The sequence below is a fragment of the Cydia fagiglandana genome, chromosome 5 (genome assembly GCF_963556715.1).
Source record: "Cydia fagiglandana chromosome 5, ilCydFagi1.1, whole genome shotgun sequence".
Classification (NCBI taxonomy): Eukaryota; Metazoa; Arthropoda; class Insecta; order Lepidoptera; family Tortricidae; genus Cydia; species Cydia fagiglandana.
The window spans coordinates 18979580-18999776 of NC_085936.1; the positions used below are offsets into that span (position 1 = coordinate 18979580).

The 20197-nt window shown below is 40.1% G+C and overlaps 1 protein-coding gene across 1 annotated transcript in view; it reads right to left on the reverse strand.

Annotated features, from left to right (window-relative positions):
* LOC134664655 (acetylcholine receptor subunit alpha-like) overlaps positions 1 to 20197 on the reverse strand; it is a 130511-nt gene that overhangs the window by 62342 nt on the left and 47972 nt on the right. Inside the window, exons 4-5 of the mRNA XM_063521398.1 lie at positions 17537 to 17652; positions 838 to 1006 (exon numbers count right to left, since the gene is read on the reverse strand). Coding sequence (XP_063377468.1) covers positions 838 to 1006; positions 17537 to 17652 — 285 coding nt within the window. The remainder of the gene's footprint in view (positions 1 to 837; positions 1007 to 17536; positions 17653 to 20197) is intronic.

The window sequence follows — 20197 nt, forward strand, 5'->3', positions numbered from 1 at the left end:
TTAAATAACTTGATTTACCCTTGTTTGACCTAATAAACTTTTGATTGAATGTAACCTTTCGTCGAATTCTTCATTTGACGGTTGGAAACAGAGAACTTTGAAGATTTGTTACAAAGCAACCGTTACCTAACGTAATGAGTTTTTTGCTATGGTTCTTTGTAAATATCACAAAAAGAGAAAGAAAAAAAGATTATTGTCAGTGGAATAAGATACTCCCATAGACTACAGATTTAATAAGTATCTTCTGTGCTTATTATCAAAATTAAAGGTATACATTATGCTTAAGACAAGTTTTTGAACTGTGAATATACATCTGAGGTAAATATAATGCTTCTTATACGCAAATCCATTTCTAGTAGCGTTAATAATATTTATTCTGTGGTCGCGTGCTTTAAAACATAACTGTATGTATTTCTGTTGCCGCTATAACAACAAATACTAAAAAGTACAAAACCCTCGGTGGGCGACCCTCGCACTTGTCCGGTTTTTTTTATGTCATGCTCTATTTATCTAGAAGGTTTTAAATTAACAAATATTACCTTCCTCCAAAACCCGAGTCATGTTGGGGTGGAGTCCGCCAGGCTAAAGTGGGACTGTGCTGGACATGGCCGGATGCATGATGACAGATGGGCCAAACTAGCCACTAGCTGGCATCACCAGGGTAGTCGCGAGGCAGAGGCAGACCGAGAAAGAGATGGCGGGACGACCTGGATGCATTCCAGCGGGATTGGCGGGTCTTGCTCAGCACAGGGAAGATTGGAAAGGGAGAGGCCTTTTGCTCAGCAGTGGGACACACACATAGGATAATAAAAAAAAAAAAGACGATTAGTGTCATACCTTCTCCCCGCTGTCCGATGGCAGGTAGAACGTGAGCACGGTGAGGAAGGAGATGCCCATGCAGGGGATGATGATGTTCACGGTGTAGAACAGCGTTTTCCTCCGCATGGTGATGTTGAACGTGATGTCCAGGTACGGCTCGTCGCAACACGTGTAGAATTTCTCGTTCCTGGAGAAAATGCCGCGGAATTAGCTTGGTTTTAATAATTCATTTTAATAATTGGATCAAGGGAGTTGAATTTCGCACGTCTTTTAATAAAATATACAAGATGAGATGATCCCTTGGTCTAATTGGTCTGACACTTGATAGACTCGATTAGCCGGACACTTTAAGGTTGCCTCTAGAATAGGATTTTAGGACCAGACAATTTGTCTATGAATTAGAAATAAAAACTTCACGAGTTTGACGTGTAAAATTTACATTTATCCGACATTTCTGTATAAATTAAAATATTTAAAAATAAATTATAATGCAAGTATGAGTCGTCATCATTCGCTTGCCCTTTTCCCATCATTTGGGCGCAACATGTTTTTTTCATACAAGTACGAGTGATATGTATACGAGTAAAACGAGGGATTTAAATCAGTGTTATTGACTTCATTTGTGATTACTGTGACAATGTGTAAAACTCTGGTTTCTGTCCGGGTATACATAGCTCCGTACTGAATCATTATAAATTATTTATTGCTGGTAAGTTAATCATCACACATGATCCACACCACAAAAAATCCAGTCCTAAACTATTCTGCATTGATTTAACACTTCCGTAGCGATACATTAGCGTGTTCTAGTATCGAAACACGCTGATATCGCTGCAAATATTCCCCGTGTTCGATCACTGAGGATTACTAGCAAGGCCTGTTCACTTCCTAAGAAAGTTATGTCCCTAAATAATTGCGCATGTGTGCGCCTGAAGCTTTTGGCCTCCGAGAAAAAGTTGCGAGTAATAAACATAAAAACATTTTTCTACAGCAACATTGCTCCCAACTCTGATTTAAATTATCACGAATTTTATACATAATTAATCATAAAACGGGACTTAAAACGCTTAAAACTTAATTACACTCGCGTGTAATTAAGTTTTAAGTTTTATAATGAATATTTGCTTCCAACTGTCTTTATCAATATTCATAAAATATATGGAGGGTAGGTACGTCTACCCACCATAATAAAAAATTATATTTGTCAATGACTCTGTCCAAATGCTGTGGTTAAAGTTCATAACAAAAATTTTATTTATTAAATCTTTAAATAATAAATACAACGTAGCGGTACAACCACTTAAGACTGTAAGTACCTACATAGATTACAGCAATGCAAATAGAAAATGTGCTAAATGCGGAGCAACGGCTGTTCAAGCAGCCAGAGTGAAATTTATACAGCTTTAGTGGGTTCAGAAGGAACCGAGTCATATCGCATCTGGAAAGCGTATTAATTAACCGTGAAGAAATGTATGAATGAATACAAGTTAGAAATCTGTGTAAAATGCCGTGTGTAAAGTGTAGTGTATCTGTGTGTAAAGTGTAATAGGTAGGCATGCCTAATGTTATTTGTATAATACTGAAAACTTTGTGAATGCGCTTTATTAATGTCTATTTTTATTAAGTTGTCAGGGTTTAATTTTCAGTGTATATTTCTATATGTAAAACATAATACAATGTTATAAACATAAATATGCCTTTTATTTAAATCAATAGATAATACCACAAACAAGGGGTAATATTTGCATTTTTCATATATTTCGTGATATGAAAACAAATATGTTTATCAACATAATTACTATATACCTATAATCCCAATACCCGCCAGGCTAAACCGGTTGTCAACTTTAGTTCCATTGGTACACATCGAGGGCGCCAGTAGTATAAACGTATAAACGGTTGGGGACATTTTTTTGTATGGAGTTACCGTTCTTCTCCTAGTGAGTATTATATTCTTTGATTACTTGTAATATGTACTATACTCTAGCTAATACCTACGTGAATTGGTGAAGCTTTTGAATATTTATTAAAACAGGCGCGTTTTTTGAAATTCAGCTAGGCTCTATTGTACAAATATCAATAACATACAATGAAATGAATTCTCTCTTTTATGCGCCAGTTTCCTTCCTAATTAATTCCTTCCTCCTTAATTATTATGAACCCCAAAGTACTAACAGTACCAAGACTGTCCAAGACTCTTAACTATTTCAGCATTGGTAAATCTTATAATTAATTTATTTGCATTAAAATCTTCGATTTGTCAGTTAACAGTATAAGCAATGATATCTACGCATAAATTATTCAGAGTAATATTTTGTGGAAAAACCATATGAAAATGTGTTAAAATTTTCCTAATTGACGTTTATGAGAAAGCAAACAATCGCGTGTAACTGGTGTAAGCTCGACACTGATTCCATTATTTCGCGCGGCAGCTGTACCGAGACTCATTTTACTTACTAGCATAAGCAGCAAAACAAATTTTGGAACAGTTTCCCATATTTTTTTATAACCACGAATGTTTAAACAAAGTACGGCCTCATGCTTAGCGAACATTGAATCCTATTAAATCCTGCACTACCTACGACTATCACGCGTATTCGGGAAACGAGATAATCACAAGATCTAGAAACGATATAGAGATCAACTAGATTTACATTAGGTATCGACTAGATGTGACTTGGATATCTAAGTCATAACTTGTCGAAATCGTTCAAGAGGGCCTCCAGAATCGCGGAAACGTCAAATTTTACATATCTATCTTACAAATATCTTTAAATTATCCATATCGTAACTTGTTGAGGTCTAGTAGAGATCTAATACATTTTCAGAATCGAGCCGTATACTGATGTGCCGTCAAAAAGTATTCAAAATTCGAAATTTCCCCATTTCAGAAAGTTCTTATATTTTCGTATTGCGAACAAAATTTTGCTGCGAAAAACGTGCTGGCGCAGCTCGGATCAGTTTGCCGCCAGAATGCAATCTCAAGTGCCGTGAACTCGATGGGAATTCGTGAAACGGGCTTTTTCCCATTTGTACATTGTTAAATTGGTTCCTTTATTGGCGATGTAAAAGGGTCTTTGTATAGTTTGCTTATTTTTTAGGTGCGAATAACGTCTGTGAAACAGGTGTCGGCACGCGGTAGAAATTTCCAAATCGGTAAGTTTTTCTCATTATATTCACATTTTGCTTGTTTGTTTAGTTGTGCTATATTCCTTCGTACTTTATAATATTTAATCTATTTAAACGGCATTTATCATCTTTTTATATTTATGAAAATCTAAGGACTTATTCCTTTTTACGAACTTTAAACAACCTCGTTGGTATAGTATAGTGAATTGTAATATTGTGATGTATAGCAGATAAAAGAAATCATTTAACTAGTTATTTTCTTCAATTATATCTACTTATAATTTCTGGTACGTAAAACCGTATTTTCATCACACTTGCGATACAAAAATTAAGTATAAAGACAAAAAACTGTTAATTATGGCACTAGAAATTTCATAACTCCCTAGGGAGCGAACGCTTTTTTTATAACTCCCGCTAAACCTGCGTGCAATTCCACATTTACTGAGCGAGTGTGATGAAACCGTAGTTCTTAGAAACTAAGGGTAGTACTGGGTTACGACAGTAAAGAAAATACTTAAAAGTTATTAAACACTTCCATTACGTAGGTAGAAGAATCGAAAAGTAAGAGAAAAGAAATCCAAGAAAATTAATATCCGTGCACCAACATTATTAGAAATAAAGCTCCAATATCATTTAGCGAACTTCTGCTGCAATATTATATTACAACAGCCAATAAACAGTTGAATGAAAACCTAGGACAGCGTAGACGATCTATGAACCTTTTTGCAACTAAACTAATGCAGGCGAACTGTTCAAATATAAGTTCTATATAAAGCGGCATAAGAACAAAGAGGAATGCAAGAACGAAGCGTCATTATGTAAAGGACAAAGCCGGAGGCGTTTCAAAGTGGATTTTCCTGTTTTCCTTTCGCGTAGCGCCGGTCGGCTTAAGATAAGTTAAGCGCATTATAGGACCGTGAGGTAATTTTGTTTATGGCTCGGTTTAAAGTGCAGGTACTTCGTCTTGTTTCGCACATAAATTGTAATGACACCTGCGCTGCAATAGTGTCTAATTGACTTATTGCTGGAGGCGCATTCGGAAACAAAAAATGTTATAGGTACCAATTCAATATCAGAATAATGTGTCGCACTCATTTTTGAGGACAGTTATACATATTATGTACCTAACTTTAAAGGGCGTGGCGCAGTAAGGGGATAAGAATAATCCAAAACTAATATTGATAATGAAATGTGTATTATTAATACACTAGCGCTCCGGCCTAGCTTCAATGTAACACTAATCCTTAACAAATTATAGTCCGTTTTTTTAGCATTAGAAAGAACTTCGCAGAAGTTCGCTTACGGTTCTAAATCTGGCACTTTTAGCAGTAACAATTTGAAGTAAATTATATGTATTGACCATGCTACATTAGATAATTCAATAATTATTAATAATTAACATGCCTAATAAAAACTGCACGCTTGCTTCTGCGGAGTTCTTTCTAATGCTAAAATAAACGAACTATAGACACCTAAACCTTCCTCAAGAATCTATCTAATAATAAGCGTTTATTTTTTCGAGTTTATCGCGAGTATACACCTACTGGCAGACGCAGCGAAGAACATTGTTTTATAATATGCAGTGATGTGCATTATGTTGTGCGTACATGTTTTCATCTTATTTGACAATATTATTACGAACAATAACCACATTTACGCCACTGAGCGCCACTTGCACCATCCTACTAACCCGGGTTAACTGGCTAAACCTGGAGTTACCATGGTTACCAGTACAATTTGACACTGGGGTCACTAGGTTAACGGTTTAACCGCTTAACTCCGGGTTAGCGGAATTGTGCAAGTGGCGCTTAATATAGTCGAGAGATTAAACCGATATACACGGTGTAACATGAGTAAACCGAATAATTTTAACAGCGTATCCCTGATCATATTTAGAGACAAAAATGTCCTATAAACTTTAAAAAAAAAACCGCCTAGTTTCAGAGATAATATTAATTTAAAAATAAACAAGTTTTTGTTGTTACATAATGTAAAATGCCTTTTTGATGGTTAATTTTGCTGCTATGGGACGTAGTCTAAATATCCTTATTGATAGATGTCAAAAAGTGACAAGTAACACTTTGCAAAAAGAAGGTTTTAGGAAAAAAAAATGTAAAAATCAATTTTAAATAATAAGTTTACCAATAACATTTATTTTTTATGTACAAATACATTCCAAAAATTTAAAAAACAACCCAAAAAAAAATTTTTTTTGGCTAAATTGACCTAAACTTATATTAAATTTTTTCCTTCTTTTGACCTTAGAAATGCGTGGTTAAAATTATTCGGTTTCCTCATGTTACATCGTGTATAATAATTATTTCTAACCTCCAGCCTTTTATATTAACCTCCTGTAAGCCTCTCAACGCAAAAATAACTTAAATGAAGCGAATTGGGGCAGCGTTCCGTTTTAAAGGGGTGAGTTGCGTGATAAGGACGGGGAATGGGGTCCTTAGAGCGCGGCTTAACGTAGAAAAGCGGATACACGTCGTAAAGTGATGTCGAGGTAAGTGATGTTGGCTTAATAACGACTCGTTCGAGGGCCGAGGATTACGGCTCGGGCAGACGGTGAGAGACGCATGCGAGTTTTGTTACATTTCCGACTACTGAGGGACAGTCAGGAACAACGCGCCAAAAGTATATTTATTATTTATTTATTTTCAATCATGTTCGGCTTACAGCGGAAACCAAACGCCAGAACATGGAAAAAACATGTCAATTGACAAACATACAGATTAATATTTTACAAATACACAAGACAAGTAAAAAGACACAGACAAGTAAACAAAAAGGAAACAATTCATAATCATCAACCAACCGCTTTAGTCTAGGGACGTCCGATAAAAACAATTAAATATTGAGATATTTTTGAGTACAAAGCACCCAAGTTATCATTAAAAAGGTATGCCACCCTGGAATAATAAATAATAAATAAAATGTTTTTGAAGTGAAAACTTGTTTAGCGGCGCTGTGCACTTTTTGTGATGGGGAAAAAATGTTAAACTCGCGAGAGCGTAAGACGTAAGACGCTTCGTAAGACGAACACGTGACCTGATCGAAAAACTGTTACAATGTCATTGAGTTTTCACTTCTGCCGGCACTCCCGGAGTGCAACCCGATTTTTTTTTTTCAGATAAAAAGACAAATCACTTATTGTTAAGTCGTTAGTGAATGTTTATGTTTGTTATTAGATACTTTTGAGGCGTAGCCTGATATGCTACTTTCGATGCTGACTGTACATATACAATCAATTCAGTCGAGCGATCAAAGGTCGCAATGTAACGAATGCGAATGCGAGTTCTCGAGATAGTGAGAGAGACCGCTGCATCATGAGTGGTACCTACTTGGAACCATGGGTAATTTAAATTAACAAAAAACTAATCGAATTGATTTTTTATACATTATCTTTTAAAGTAGGCTTTGAATAACACAAAATTTTAGTGTTAGGTCGTACCCGACATCACCATCAAACGACCGGTCACGTCGGGTTTTAACTCATTCATTGCCACTAAGTGCTACGTACGCGTTATGCTCGTAGCGCGTAGCCAAGGTTTTGCCGTATGTAGTGCGTAGTCGCTACGAACAGTGTACCCCACAGTCGAGTTGTTGGCGTTGAATGTGTTAAGGTATCGTGTACCGAGTGACTAGTCATATGCGATGCGTTGTATTTTTGGCATACATTTCGCTACGTGTAGGTACGTCTTTTGAAAAGCGGCTTCCTCGATCTTTAACATATTGACCGAGAAAACTGGGTGAAATCGACATTATGGTTCATTAGATATTTTTTTACAAAGATCAGGTTATTTTCGTACGTATACATGGTTAAGGCGGCTCGTACGTATATATTTTTGTATAGTTCATGCCATACTCTGCAAGAATAACAAATTAATGAAAATAGTTTTTGTTCAAACACATAGTGAAAATATAATAAATTAAACGAGAATATAGCTAAGCCAAGCTGTCAAGAATTTACCAGCTATAACGGCGGCGTCCCGCAATAAGGCCTAGTTTCCCCTCTGGGTTGGAAGGTCAGATGGCAGTGGCTTTCCTAAAAACTAGTGCCTACGTCAAATCGTGGGACTAGTTGTCAAGCGGACCCCAGGCTCCCATGAGCCGTGGCAAAATGCCGGGACAACGCGAGGAAGAATATAACGGCGGCGTCCGTATTGCGAGTACATGTGCTCTTGAAACGTGCAGTCGACGTCAAAGATATGTTTACATTTTTCGCCTTATTACAAAGGAACAAGGTGCAAAAGTGTAAACATATCTTTGACGTCGACTGCACCTATACACTTGTACATCGAATGAGAAATCCCGTGTCTTCAGAATGCAACAGTAAAGCGCACTTTAATCGACATGTCGACATTTTATACAGAATGTCAGATATTCCGCTGTTCTATATGAAGTACGAGTATATGTTTTGATGTAACTTCTACTCGAATGTCAATTGATGTGCTTAACATAATCAACGTCTAATATATCGACACAGACAAAGCGCCAAAATATATTGAACCTTGAATCCTGGACCCGGGTATGTCCTTAAACTACGTCCAGGACCCGGGTATGTCCTTAAACCACGTCCAAGACCACCGGTGGACGGGCAGCAGCGTCCCTCAAATTCGGTGTACTCGACTGCGATCGCCAACCCGCCTGCCAAGCGTGGCGATTATGGCATTCACCCCCCCAAAAAAGGGGGAGGCCTATGTTCAGCAGTGGACGTCTTATGGCTGAGATGATGATGATGATGATGATGAACCTTGAATCTGACGGGACGTTTTCAAGAAATGCTTTGTTATTCGTTTTAGAGCCCACAACAAACACAAAGCGCTGTTCTCTTTGACTACGTGCCTTCGGGTGTATTGTAAATTATTAATCTGAGAGCTTAATCTGGCTATAGTTCTGTGAGCGCAGCGGAGAGCCTACAGAATGTTGGTGTAGCAAACGAGGAGCTTAGGTTATGTCGCTTTTTTATACCTGGTGAATTTATATGAGAAAATTCAAAACTTTTTATGTTCGAGCAATATGTGTAATAAATAAATAACCGGCGCAGTCTATTATGTGATCATAAATTAATAGCAATTTCTAAGTCAACACGTTAAATAATTGAAGCTTTTATGATTTAAATTCGATATTTCATTATCAGTATTTGTGTATAAGACTCAAATAACATCCTGTAGGTATAAGTATTATTTTTTCGGCTTCTTCAACGTTCACAGAATAATATATTCTGTTTCAAGAACAATTTTATTAATAGAAAATTGCTTTAGTGTGAAAAGGGAATCGGTAGAACTTGGCAATAAAGAAAAAACCCCACGGGAGACGTCTACGTTTCCACAATTAAATACAGAAGGTACGAGTAAGATTACCGGCACTTTCTTACATTATATTTTTTTTGTTTTTGTTAGGTACTTAACCTATTGAGTTGTTGCAGTTTGCACTATTAGAACTTAAAGTAGTAATCACTTTATTATAGGTAAAGGTCGCCTCGCCTTGTTAAGGTCGCCGGAAGACGCTGGATGCGGGTCGCTTCCAACCGGCACGTATGGAGGTCCAAAGGGGAGGCCTATGTTCAGCAGTGGACGTCTTATAGCTGAGATGATGATGATGATGATAGGTAAACAGGCTTACACAAAATTTACAGAAATCGAGTTTATCCCTAAAGAATGTCTTCCAGAATACTCTTCTTCTTTTACGAAAGTACCTACAATCATATTCGAAAAACACGTTTCAATTGTTTCCTCGTTCCTTCATTTGTTTTCCTTGCTCAACGCGTAGTGATTGTATTGGTTCTTAACAAACACATTCCTCGTTATGCATCCTCGCATATCTCTGGTAGAAACGCAGCTTTAAGAGTAATGTCAAAACAAGATGAGATTGTTAAATTTATATTTTTTTTAATGCAGCTTTCGTAAAGGTTAAATAGTGTTATAATTATGGTCGTAAGCAGGAAAGAAAAAAATCTACGGTATTTTTATTTAAGTTCAGAATAAAAGATAATAAGTTTTTGGCAAAAATTTCATTTTTGTTACAAGCTTTTATCGCTGACTGTACTTTTCTTACGACAGACAACTATTACTCATCGAGACAATTCTAAAAACCCCTAACGCAATTAGGTTGCGTTGTTTCATCACAGAGTTCCTATGGCCACCTCCTGTCTCCATCATCAGATCAGTTCGAAAGTACCATATTATTGTATTGTCATCGGAACTACATACAGCTGCCAATTTTCATAACACTACGATCCTTGGAAGATGGTTAAATTTGTTACCTTAGATTCCATTACATAGTTACATACATGTTGACGTTCCTATGGCCACCTCCTGTCTCCATCATCAGATCAGTTTGACAGTACCATATTATTGTATTGTCGTCAGAAACACATACAGCTGCCAATTTTCATGACGCTATGATCCTTGGAAGATGGTTAAATTAGTTACCTAAGATTCCATTACATAGTTAGTTACATACAGGTCGACCTAATAAAAGCTTGTTAAAAACATGCAATTTTATGTTAAACATAAATAAAGTAGCTAGAGCTTCATTGCACAGCCCGCGCTACGACGATTTTCTTGCAGTAAGCAAATCGTTACAGAAAATGAAAAGAGAGACAACTCAGAAAAGGAATGGTGTCTGTTTGCTCAGTTTCTAGCAGCGAGCAGAGAGCGTTCCATCAAAAGATAAACAATAATTAATACCGGGAAATTTCTGTTAGAGCCGGACAAGGCCTCATCTAGCGGCGGTATTCGGGAAATGAATTAGAGATTAACTAGATACAAATGTAGTAAAGATATATTATCTTCATTATTTCATATCTGCACCAGCCGCCATAAGGTTGCAGTGGAACGTCACATATCTTTACTATTTCATACCTAGTGAGTCTCTAATTTATTTCCTGAATCGAGCCGTAGGTCTATATTCTTGTTGTTTGACGAGTTCGAGATAAGCGATCTTTAACCCTTACATAATATGAATAAGGGTTAATCCTAAAAATGTATATAACTAGTAGGTGCGATTTAAGAACCAATATTTAGACGGTAATTTATTGACTCTTTATATATGTATATGAAACTAAGGCTATGAGCGAAAGCGCAGCTCCAATTATGTATGATGTCGTAAAAATAAAAAAACCCGTTTTTAGTGAAAATTATTTTTGAATTTTTGACTTAAACTTACTAAGCAGTATTATAATTATAATTAGTTGCATGCGCGACTTAGATATCACAAAAACAGTGTAATGAGTGACTATGCCGTTTTATCGTCTAAATAGTGTTTAGTTTTAAGTTTATAAAATACATATGTATGTTAGTCTGTAAGGTATTTGTAATATGGGCCTTGTTGCCTGAATTAAATTTCTAAATAAATAAATAAAATAAATAAATATGCATAATAAAGCCTTTCAATCCTAAGAACCTTGGTCACGCTTATTATACTGTACTCCTCATACTGACCAACATTTATTCAGCAACTTTTAAAAATAACTTGTAGTTTGATCTTTAATACACTTTAAAGTTTATTCTAAGACGCAATGTATTGCGAATTTTGTTATGTTTAAGCCTATCGCCAATGCTTATATTCTAAGCCTTATGCATAAGTACGCTGTCAAAATAACCTTCACGCTTTAAACTTTCGTTTATTTTTAATACCACCTATCAATTATGTTAGATGAATAAAAGATCGAGATCCATAGCAGACTGGTTTATTTTCAAAATGTGCAACTACCGACATACTTGTAAGTCTACCCTACATAACACCTCCCTCTCATTTGACAATAATCTCTTATATCTAAACTAGTTATGAAATTTTAACTACAAGAAACTACATGTTCATATACCTAAGGCCATGTTCAATTTAACAAATTTAAATGGCACTGCTAATAAAGATAAACAGTATTATATGTATATCGCAAACATGTACTTATTATACATATCTATTATGATTTGCAAAATATTTGATGTACATAAAGTTCACCACAATAGTCTTAACTTAAAGATGCTGTCTTGCTAACTGTACCTCGTCCCCACTGTCCACCGACAATTAGCAAACCGTATTGCAAAGACATAAGGTACTAAAAGTTATTGCTTTTTACATGATTTTCCTTATAGATAATATGAATGAAGTTCAAGGTTATGTTGACACACTTATGCAATCTAACATTTTTGTCTTTATATATTATTATGAAATAGGTACTAAATATTAGGTATTGAAGTTATTTGCGGAGTGTATATTTAGTACTTAAGTAGCCAGATCATTTACTTTTTTGTAATTTTTCTATGCAACGCAGAGCGGCCTGTCGCCTAGTTCGACCTTCGACCTCCTGCGGCGAAGAGGGCCCCATTTTACAGTCGGCGTTTTGAACTGGACTTTTTACAGCGGGCAAGTGCGACTCCGGTTCCTCTTCTGCTAGCTGCCATTCATCCACTATGCTCTCTTTTGCGATGACTTCTCGTTGCCCATTATCGGCCACCACAGGCTCCTGAACTTTAGTAAGAGAAAACCGAGACTTGCGTTTATCCTGTAACATTTGGTTAATGTGCCGTTTGTGTACCTGGCCATCTCCTGTTTTAACAGAATACGATACGGGGCTCTGACAGTCTATAACAGTCCCTTCCGTCCATTTTCTATTCTGTTTCGTATAATCTCTGATAATGACCGGATCTCCAACGGTAGCTTGGCGTAGGCGCGAGGCTCGGCGTTGCTCACTGGCGAGCTGGTGTTCGCGCACGACTTCACTAGCGTCAGGCCGCAACAGGTCTAGGCGTCCTCGTAGCCGCCGCCCCAGTAGCGCGACCGCCGGTTCTCGTCCGGTAGTGCTGTGCTCCGTGTTGCGATAACTGAATAAAAACCTACTCAAGGCGGTTTCTGCGTCTTCGTTTTCAACGTTTGCCTTTTTTAAGGCTCGTTTTACGGATCGCACAGCATTTTCGGCTGCACCGTTACTTGCTGGGTGGTAGGGCGGAGTTAGGGTTTGTTTTATGCCATTTCGCTCAAAATATGTCCTCAGTTCAAGTGAACTGAAGGGCGGTCCGTTGTCGGATACCACCCGTTTAGGCAGACCGAAACGCGCAAACATTCTCCTAAAACAAGATATAACTGTTGACGCAGAAGTACTGTTGACTTTCTCCGCCTCTATCCATTTAGAGTGAGCGTCAATAACGACCAAATAATATTTATTGTTAAAAGGCCCTAACCAGTCAACATTTAAACGCGACCAGGGTTCCTCGGGCCACGGCCACGAGTGCAACGGCGCCGGCGCCGGCGCCGGGCGCACCGCGCGGCAAGCGTCGCACTCCCGCGCCGTTCGTTCGATGTCTGCGTCAAGCGTCCCCCACCAAACATAATTTCGAGCAATTTGTTTCATTTTAATGATCCCCGGATGCCCCTCGTGAATTTCGTTTAAAATGTCATTTTGCAAAGTCATGGGTATTATAATTTTATAACCCCATAGTAAACATCCTTGATCAATATGAATGCTGTCTTTACGAATAAAAAATGATTTTAGCATATCATCACTTATAGTTTTCGGCCAACCGAACATAACATATCCTATAACTTTACTCAAAATCGGGTCTCGCGCAGTCTCGGTTTTAATATCTTTAAAACTGAGTGGGAAACTTCTCTGAATGAAATTTAGATAACTGCCTGCCTCGTCCTCTCTTTCCGCTCGATTGCCAGTCGAGGGCAAAGGAAGACGAGACAGCGCATCGGCTTGGCAGTTCTGTACAGACGTTACAAATTCAATGCTAAAATCGTAAGCAGACAACGTGACAGCATAGCGCTGTAATCTACTCGCAGCTGTGACTGGAATGCCTTTATTTTTACCAAAAATGTAACTTAGGTGTTTATGATCACTACGAAGTATAAAGCGCCTGCCATACAGGAACTGGTGATGTTTTGTTACCCCAAAAACAATAGCTAAAGCTTCTTTGTCCAGCTGCGAGTAGTTTTGCTCCGCAGCGCTGAGCGTACGCGAAGCGCAGCTGATCGGGCGCTCGCGGCCATCTTTGCCACGCTGCGTCAGCACGCAGCCCAGCCCGTACGCGCTGCTGTCGACCGACAACACCAGCGGCAACGTCGGGTCGTAGTGCGCCAGCACGGGCGCGCTACATAACACCTTCTTGATTTTGGTAAACGCAATATCGCAATCGTTGCTCCACACCCAATCAACATCTTTTTTTAATAAATTATACAACGGTTTAAGGACGTCACTCATGTTTGAACAGAATTTGGAATAAAAGTTTACTAAGCCCATAAAACTTTTCAACTGTGTGATATTGGTGGGACGCGGGGCTGCAACTATTGCGTTAATTTTTTTTGGATCTGTATGCAAACCGTCCTTATCAATGCTGTACCCTAAGTAGGTTACACTATCTCTAAAAAATTGACATTTATCGAAATTGATACGGAGTCCATTATCTTTAAGTCTCTGCAGAACTGCCCTTAAATTAGCCAAATGTGTTGCCCTATCTTTTCCGGTGACGCAAATATCATCTGCAAATACTGCAGTCGACGGCAGGCCACTAAGAGTCTCTTCCATAATTTTTTGGAAGTTTTCTGGTATACATTTAATACCAAAAGGTACTCTTTGATAAACAAACGTTCCTACATGTGTGGTTATAGCCGTCATCGGCTGAGACTCTTGTTCTAACAGACACTGTTGGAATGCATTTGATAAGTCCAGCTTTGTGTACTGTTCACCGCCTCCTAACGTTGCAAATATCTCTTCTATTCGCGGGAGTGGATAGTGAAAGTCTTTGAGAATAGGATTTATTGTGATTTTATAATCACCGCAAATACGGATATCACCATTAGATTTAATAACCGGCACGATAGGTGTTCCGTAATCCGACCGCTCGACCTTGTAAATGACGCCCTCCCTCTGCAGGCGCTCGAGCTCGCGCTCCACGCGCTCGCGCAGCGCCAGCGGCAGCGCGCGCGCCTTCACGAAAACAGGGACCTCATTCGTTAGATGCAAACGAATACGCGATTTAAAAGTACCTAAACCCTCCGCAAATACCTCCGGATATTCTTTTTTTAACAGTAGTGCCACCGAATCGCTTTCAGATATATTGTGACATTCTATACACTCCAACAATTTTAATTTTCTTATCCAAGTGCGACCCATAAGCGGGGGCCCACCATTTTCAATAATATGTAGTTTAAGTTTATCCGAATTTTGTCCACAAATGACATCAACATCAATATAACCGAGCGCCTTGATAGGATCACTAATGTAAGATTTTAACAACAACACATTTTTGATAATGGGTAAATGTGAGAAATGTTTGTCATAAAACAATTTCGACACTGCAGATATTTTACTTCCCGAATCAACTTCAAATTTATAAAAAGTACCGTTCACGGATAACTTCACTAAATACGGTCCGTCGTTATCTCCCTTCGAGACTAAATTATAAAAATGGCAATCGTCATCGTCCGAATCGCTACTTTTATTTAAAAAGTACTGACCTTTAGCCGTCCTCTTATTGAAAAAATCGCCACTCTCACCTTTGCGCGTACACATAACTTTTAAATGGCCCTTGACGCCACACGAATCACACGTAAAGTTCTTGTACCGGCACTTATTTGGGGGATGAGTAGATTTCCCACATCGCGCACAAGGGGCCCGCTGTGCCCCGCTGCCGCCTGCGCCGCTGCTCACGCGATGCAGGCCGTCGTCGGCCGCGGCGGGGCCGGCGCCCGCTCCGCCGGCCGGGGCGCACGCCGTGCTCGCGTGCCGCTCCGCCGCCTCGAGCGCGCTGGCCAACTCCACGGCCCTCTTGTAATCTATGTCTTTCTCGGCGAACAACCTAGAACGCATCTCCTCGCTGTATAAACCCGAGACGAATTGGTCTCGTAGATTTTCTTCGAGGCCGGTTCCGAAGTTGCAGGTTTTAGCCAAATGTTTTAACCCTTGAAGGTAAACACGAACGCTTTCACCCTGCTGTTGCACCCTTTGCCGAAAAACGTGTCTCTCGGCTATCTCGGATCTTTCCGGTTCTAAGTGTTTCTTTAATAAGGCCACTAAATCGTCAAAACCTTTGTCTTCTGGATGGGCAGGAGAACACAAATCACAAAGTAAATCGTAACACTCTCCACCGACAACCGTTAACAACGTGGGCACTTTTAGGTTATCACTTATGGCATTTAACGTAATAAACTGTTTTACGCGACGCACGTAATTGTCCCAATTAGCTTCTAACGAAAATGGTCCTATTTTACCGTATGGCATGTTAAAACGAAGCGTAAAGTACTTTAAATTAAATTTTTAACTCGACTGCGCCAATGTTAGATGAATAAAAGATCGAGATCCATAGCAGACTGGTTTATTTTCAAAATGTGCAACTACCGACATACTTGTAAGTCTACCCTACATAACAAATTACATAAGCATGGGCATGAAATCTTTGTATATTCGAAATATCGTTCAAAAAGTATGTACCTGTAATAATAATTAAATATCTACGATCACACTCAGTACAATTTCGTCTGAGGCAAACGTTCTCTGGCTGGCAAGCGACGACAATAGCGGCCGTTAGTGAAAATAAATTACCAGGATATTTTCTCATTGTGCGGCTTGCTTTGTCGGACGAATCATTTTCGCCATCTTAACAAAAACACCCAAACATAGAATACAATATTGTATTCGATCCGATTCCTGTAATCAATACGTGGGCTAATGGCAAAGTGGTTTACGTTAGAGTCTGATATTCTTATGTAATCATTTGGTATTAATACATTTTGGTATAGTTCTACTTGGATTCGGTTGTTGTAAGTAAACATTATTTGATTTTACTTTCAATTTATGTGGAAATGTCTTTTGATAGATCTTTGATAGACAAATCATTCGGTATTGGCATTGGCATACATTGACAGATATACTCGCAAGATACACCTGCCAAACAGATCGTACGGACAAATGTATAAGATAAGGCTATCTCTAAAGTAAGGGCAATATACCTACACGAAGAATTGCGCTAAGAATAAAAAGCAATAGGGATAGAGTTAGACCAAGAAAAGTCTGCAACAATTTTGATAGCACACGCAGTGCAAGTGTCATTTATACGTCATCATTTCATAGAAGTTTGACGTTTAAAATAACACTTGCACTGCGTAATTGCGTATGCTATCAAAATCGTTGCAGACTTTTCTTGGTCTAACTCTAGGTAATGGCGGATCAATGTATGAAATTATTCACACTTACGCTACGTCTTACGTAGGCGAACAACGCGCGAACGCGGCGCGGCGCGGCGCGGCGAAATCAATCCTTTGATGCCCATAGAAGTGTCCTACGTAAGCGATCTCATTGCGAACGCGGTGCGGCGCGATTTGCACGCGAATGTCAGGCGGCGCGGCGCGGCGCGGCGCGGCGGCGGCCGCTTTCGCCGCGCCGCGCCGCGCCGCGTTCGCGCGTTGTTCGCCTACGTAAGACGTAGCGTTAGCGTCACTTAGCGTAAGGATGGCATAAGGGGCCCACTGATTACCAGTTATCAGCCTGTCAGTTACACGCTAAATTTGACAGCTCCGAGCAACTGACAGGCTGATATCGTCCGGCGAACTGGTAATCTGTCCCCTTTAGACTTTGACTCACCTGACCGCAGGCACCTCCAGTATGTCCCATTCAACGGACATATAAAACTCGGAGAGATCCACTCCCACAGACACCACGTTGCTGCCGGCCTGTTCATCCATATGCCTCAGGTCCACCTGCCATCACACCACACACGTTTTATATCAAGCACTGAAAAATACGCAGTATACTTTGTGTGGATTGGATCTACGATTGCTAGTTATCTGTAACGTTTAGCCAATTTTAGTTAAGCTATCAAGAATGCAATTAAATAGCTTTGTTAAAATGCATTTATGATAGAATGAGAATTTTGATCGAGAGCTAATGCTTAGAAAGTTATGAATAGTAAAAAAGAAATAAAAACGTATAGCCTAATTGAACATAATCTTTTTTAATTAATTTTGGTTTAGTAAACATTGAAAGCTTTATTTTCAAATTACATATGCAATGCATATAAAGCAAACATATGTTCTAATTAAATTATCGCTGTCAAAAAACTTTGTCGATGTTTTGGTAACAATTACTGTTACTATGATTATCTACCGTACATACCAGTAACGTACTAAAACATAGATTTTGCTCTATTGCATTGCCGTTATTTTAAATGAAAAGTTATCACTATTCTAGTTTAAATGGTCATCAACACGTCCTATTTAGTTTCACTTTATTTATCCGATACATGCACCCTGTCACACAATGTGTACAATCTCTAAAACCTAAAAGAACATTTTGCAAATATTTCAATACTCTTATGCTGTACACTCCAAGTGCAGCTAAGCAGCCAGCACGAGCAACTAACGTATATTTAGTGTAAAACGTATTCAAGGTGACCTTCGAAGAAAATCTCTAACCACATACCACAGAGTGTGCCAAGTGGGATGTACCTGTCTCAACAAAATTTAAAAAAACGTGGATAAAAAGTTGTAATATTCGCTCAATACATCATCAACCATAAACACAGAAGAGCCAATGTCAAAAACATCAATATTCCGAATCATGCGAAGTAGTGACAACGCGTAAAACACAGAGAACACCGAAAAAACATTAGGTTTGGTTTGGAGACGCCGTGTGAGTTAAAGGATGGAGTCGGCCTCTACTCGTCGTTAGGAAGTTACCGTCTCGCGTATGTACGACAACGTTACATTAGGTTACGGTAACGCACAAATGCGTGCGATCGACAACAAATCTGTAAAGGACATCGGGAGCGCCGGCTCCGTCGCGTGTGTGTGTCCGCGCGGCGGGCGCCGGTCGGCGGCGCGCGCTCTACGCCCGCGTGCCACCACTCACATGTCGTTTGTACCACCGTGCAGCGAGCAGCCTCACAACTACACTCAAACACGAGTGTTGGCACCAGGCGCAAGTTTCATTAAGTGGAGCATGCAACAGACGTCGCCACGGTTCAAGCGAGTCTTCTGCCGCCCTCGCTTCAACCGCCGCGCCGTTCGCACTAGGAGCCTTAACATCTAGCTTAGATATTGTGCACTATGGACTGTGTCTGGATCGAGTAGGATTACTTGTTTCGGAATGATCAGGTATCATGCAATGGACGACGAGCGACACCGAATTCTTACAGCCAATATGATGTCGCTAATAGGGAAAGGTATAAAATATGCAACGTGATGACTGTTTTATGCTCGGAAGTGTAAGTTGAACGTTTAGTGTGAACGTCACATCTGATTAATTCACGTGCTGTGCTTTTAACCTGTTCGCGTGTAGGTATCGTGTGAAGCTGTGTCAGAGCCGTGTCCGCGGTCCGGGCGGGCGGCCGCCGTGATCGGGAATGCAAGTGGGTGGAGTGAAGCCGGAGGCATGCGGTGAGTCGAGTGTACATCGATCGTGGGGAGCATGCAGCAAGCGTCGTCGAGGACGTGTACCAGTGTGTGTGTGTGTGGCGCGAGCGGAGCCAGCTAGGGAGGGTTGCACACGGCGCGTCCTGCGGCGCGGCGAGTCCTGCCGGTCTGATGCAAGCTTGCCGCTGCCATTTCTGCCGGGGCAGCTCGCGGGCGCGGCAAGACGCACGCGCGACGGGATGTGTTGGAGAGGATCGGATCGAGTGAAGTTTTTGCATCCCATATCACCTGGCAGTCAGAATTTTATACCTTTCCGTGTCGAGCGAGGAAGGCCGATCGATCTAGTGGAACCGGCCGAGGATAATCTGGAGCATTCGTGGTCACGCACGTTGACATACCGCTACTCCACATACTTTAAAACATCATTACATCACCATCGCAATAGGAAAATAAACTTGCAACATGTCAGAGCTAAAGGAGCGAGCTGCGGGCGGGGAGCGGGCGATATGAACGCGCGCTCTACGCCTCTACGCTAGCGCCGTCTTACAGTCAATATGTAAAAGTGAGTAAAACATACCACATGGACAGAAAAGTAATGATAATTACACGACGAATTACGTTCGAGCCAACAAGCTATTGCATGGACATCGGCCGACGCGGGGCCCTACGGCTACGGCCCGCGCTCGGCGCCAAGCAGCCTACAGCGGGCGTCACCTTGAAGCCGTCATACGTCCAGCTGCCTAACTTAAGCACACAGGTTTGCACGTCGTAAGGAAAGAACTCGACGTCGATCGAGCAGGAGGACTTATAGACGGCGGGCGGCTGCCACACCACCATGCCGTTGTAGTACACGGTGGCCTTGGTCATCAGCGTCACCTCGTAGTTGCCGTCG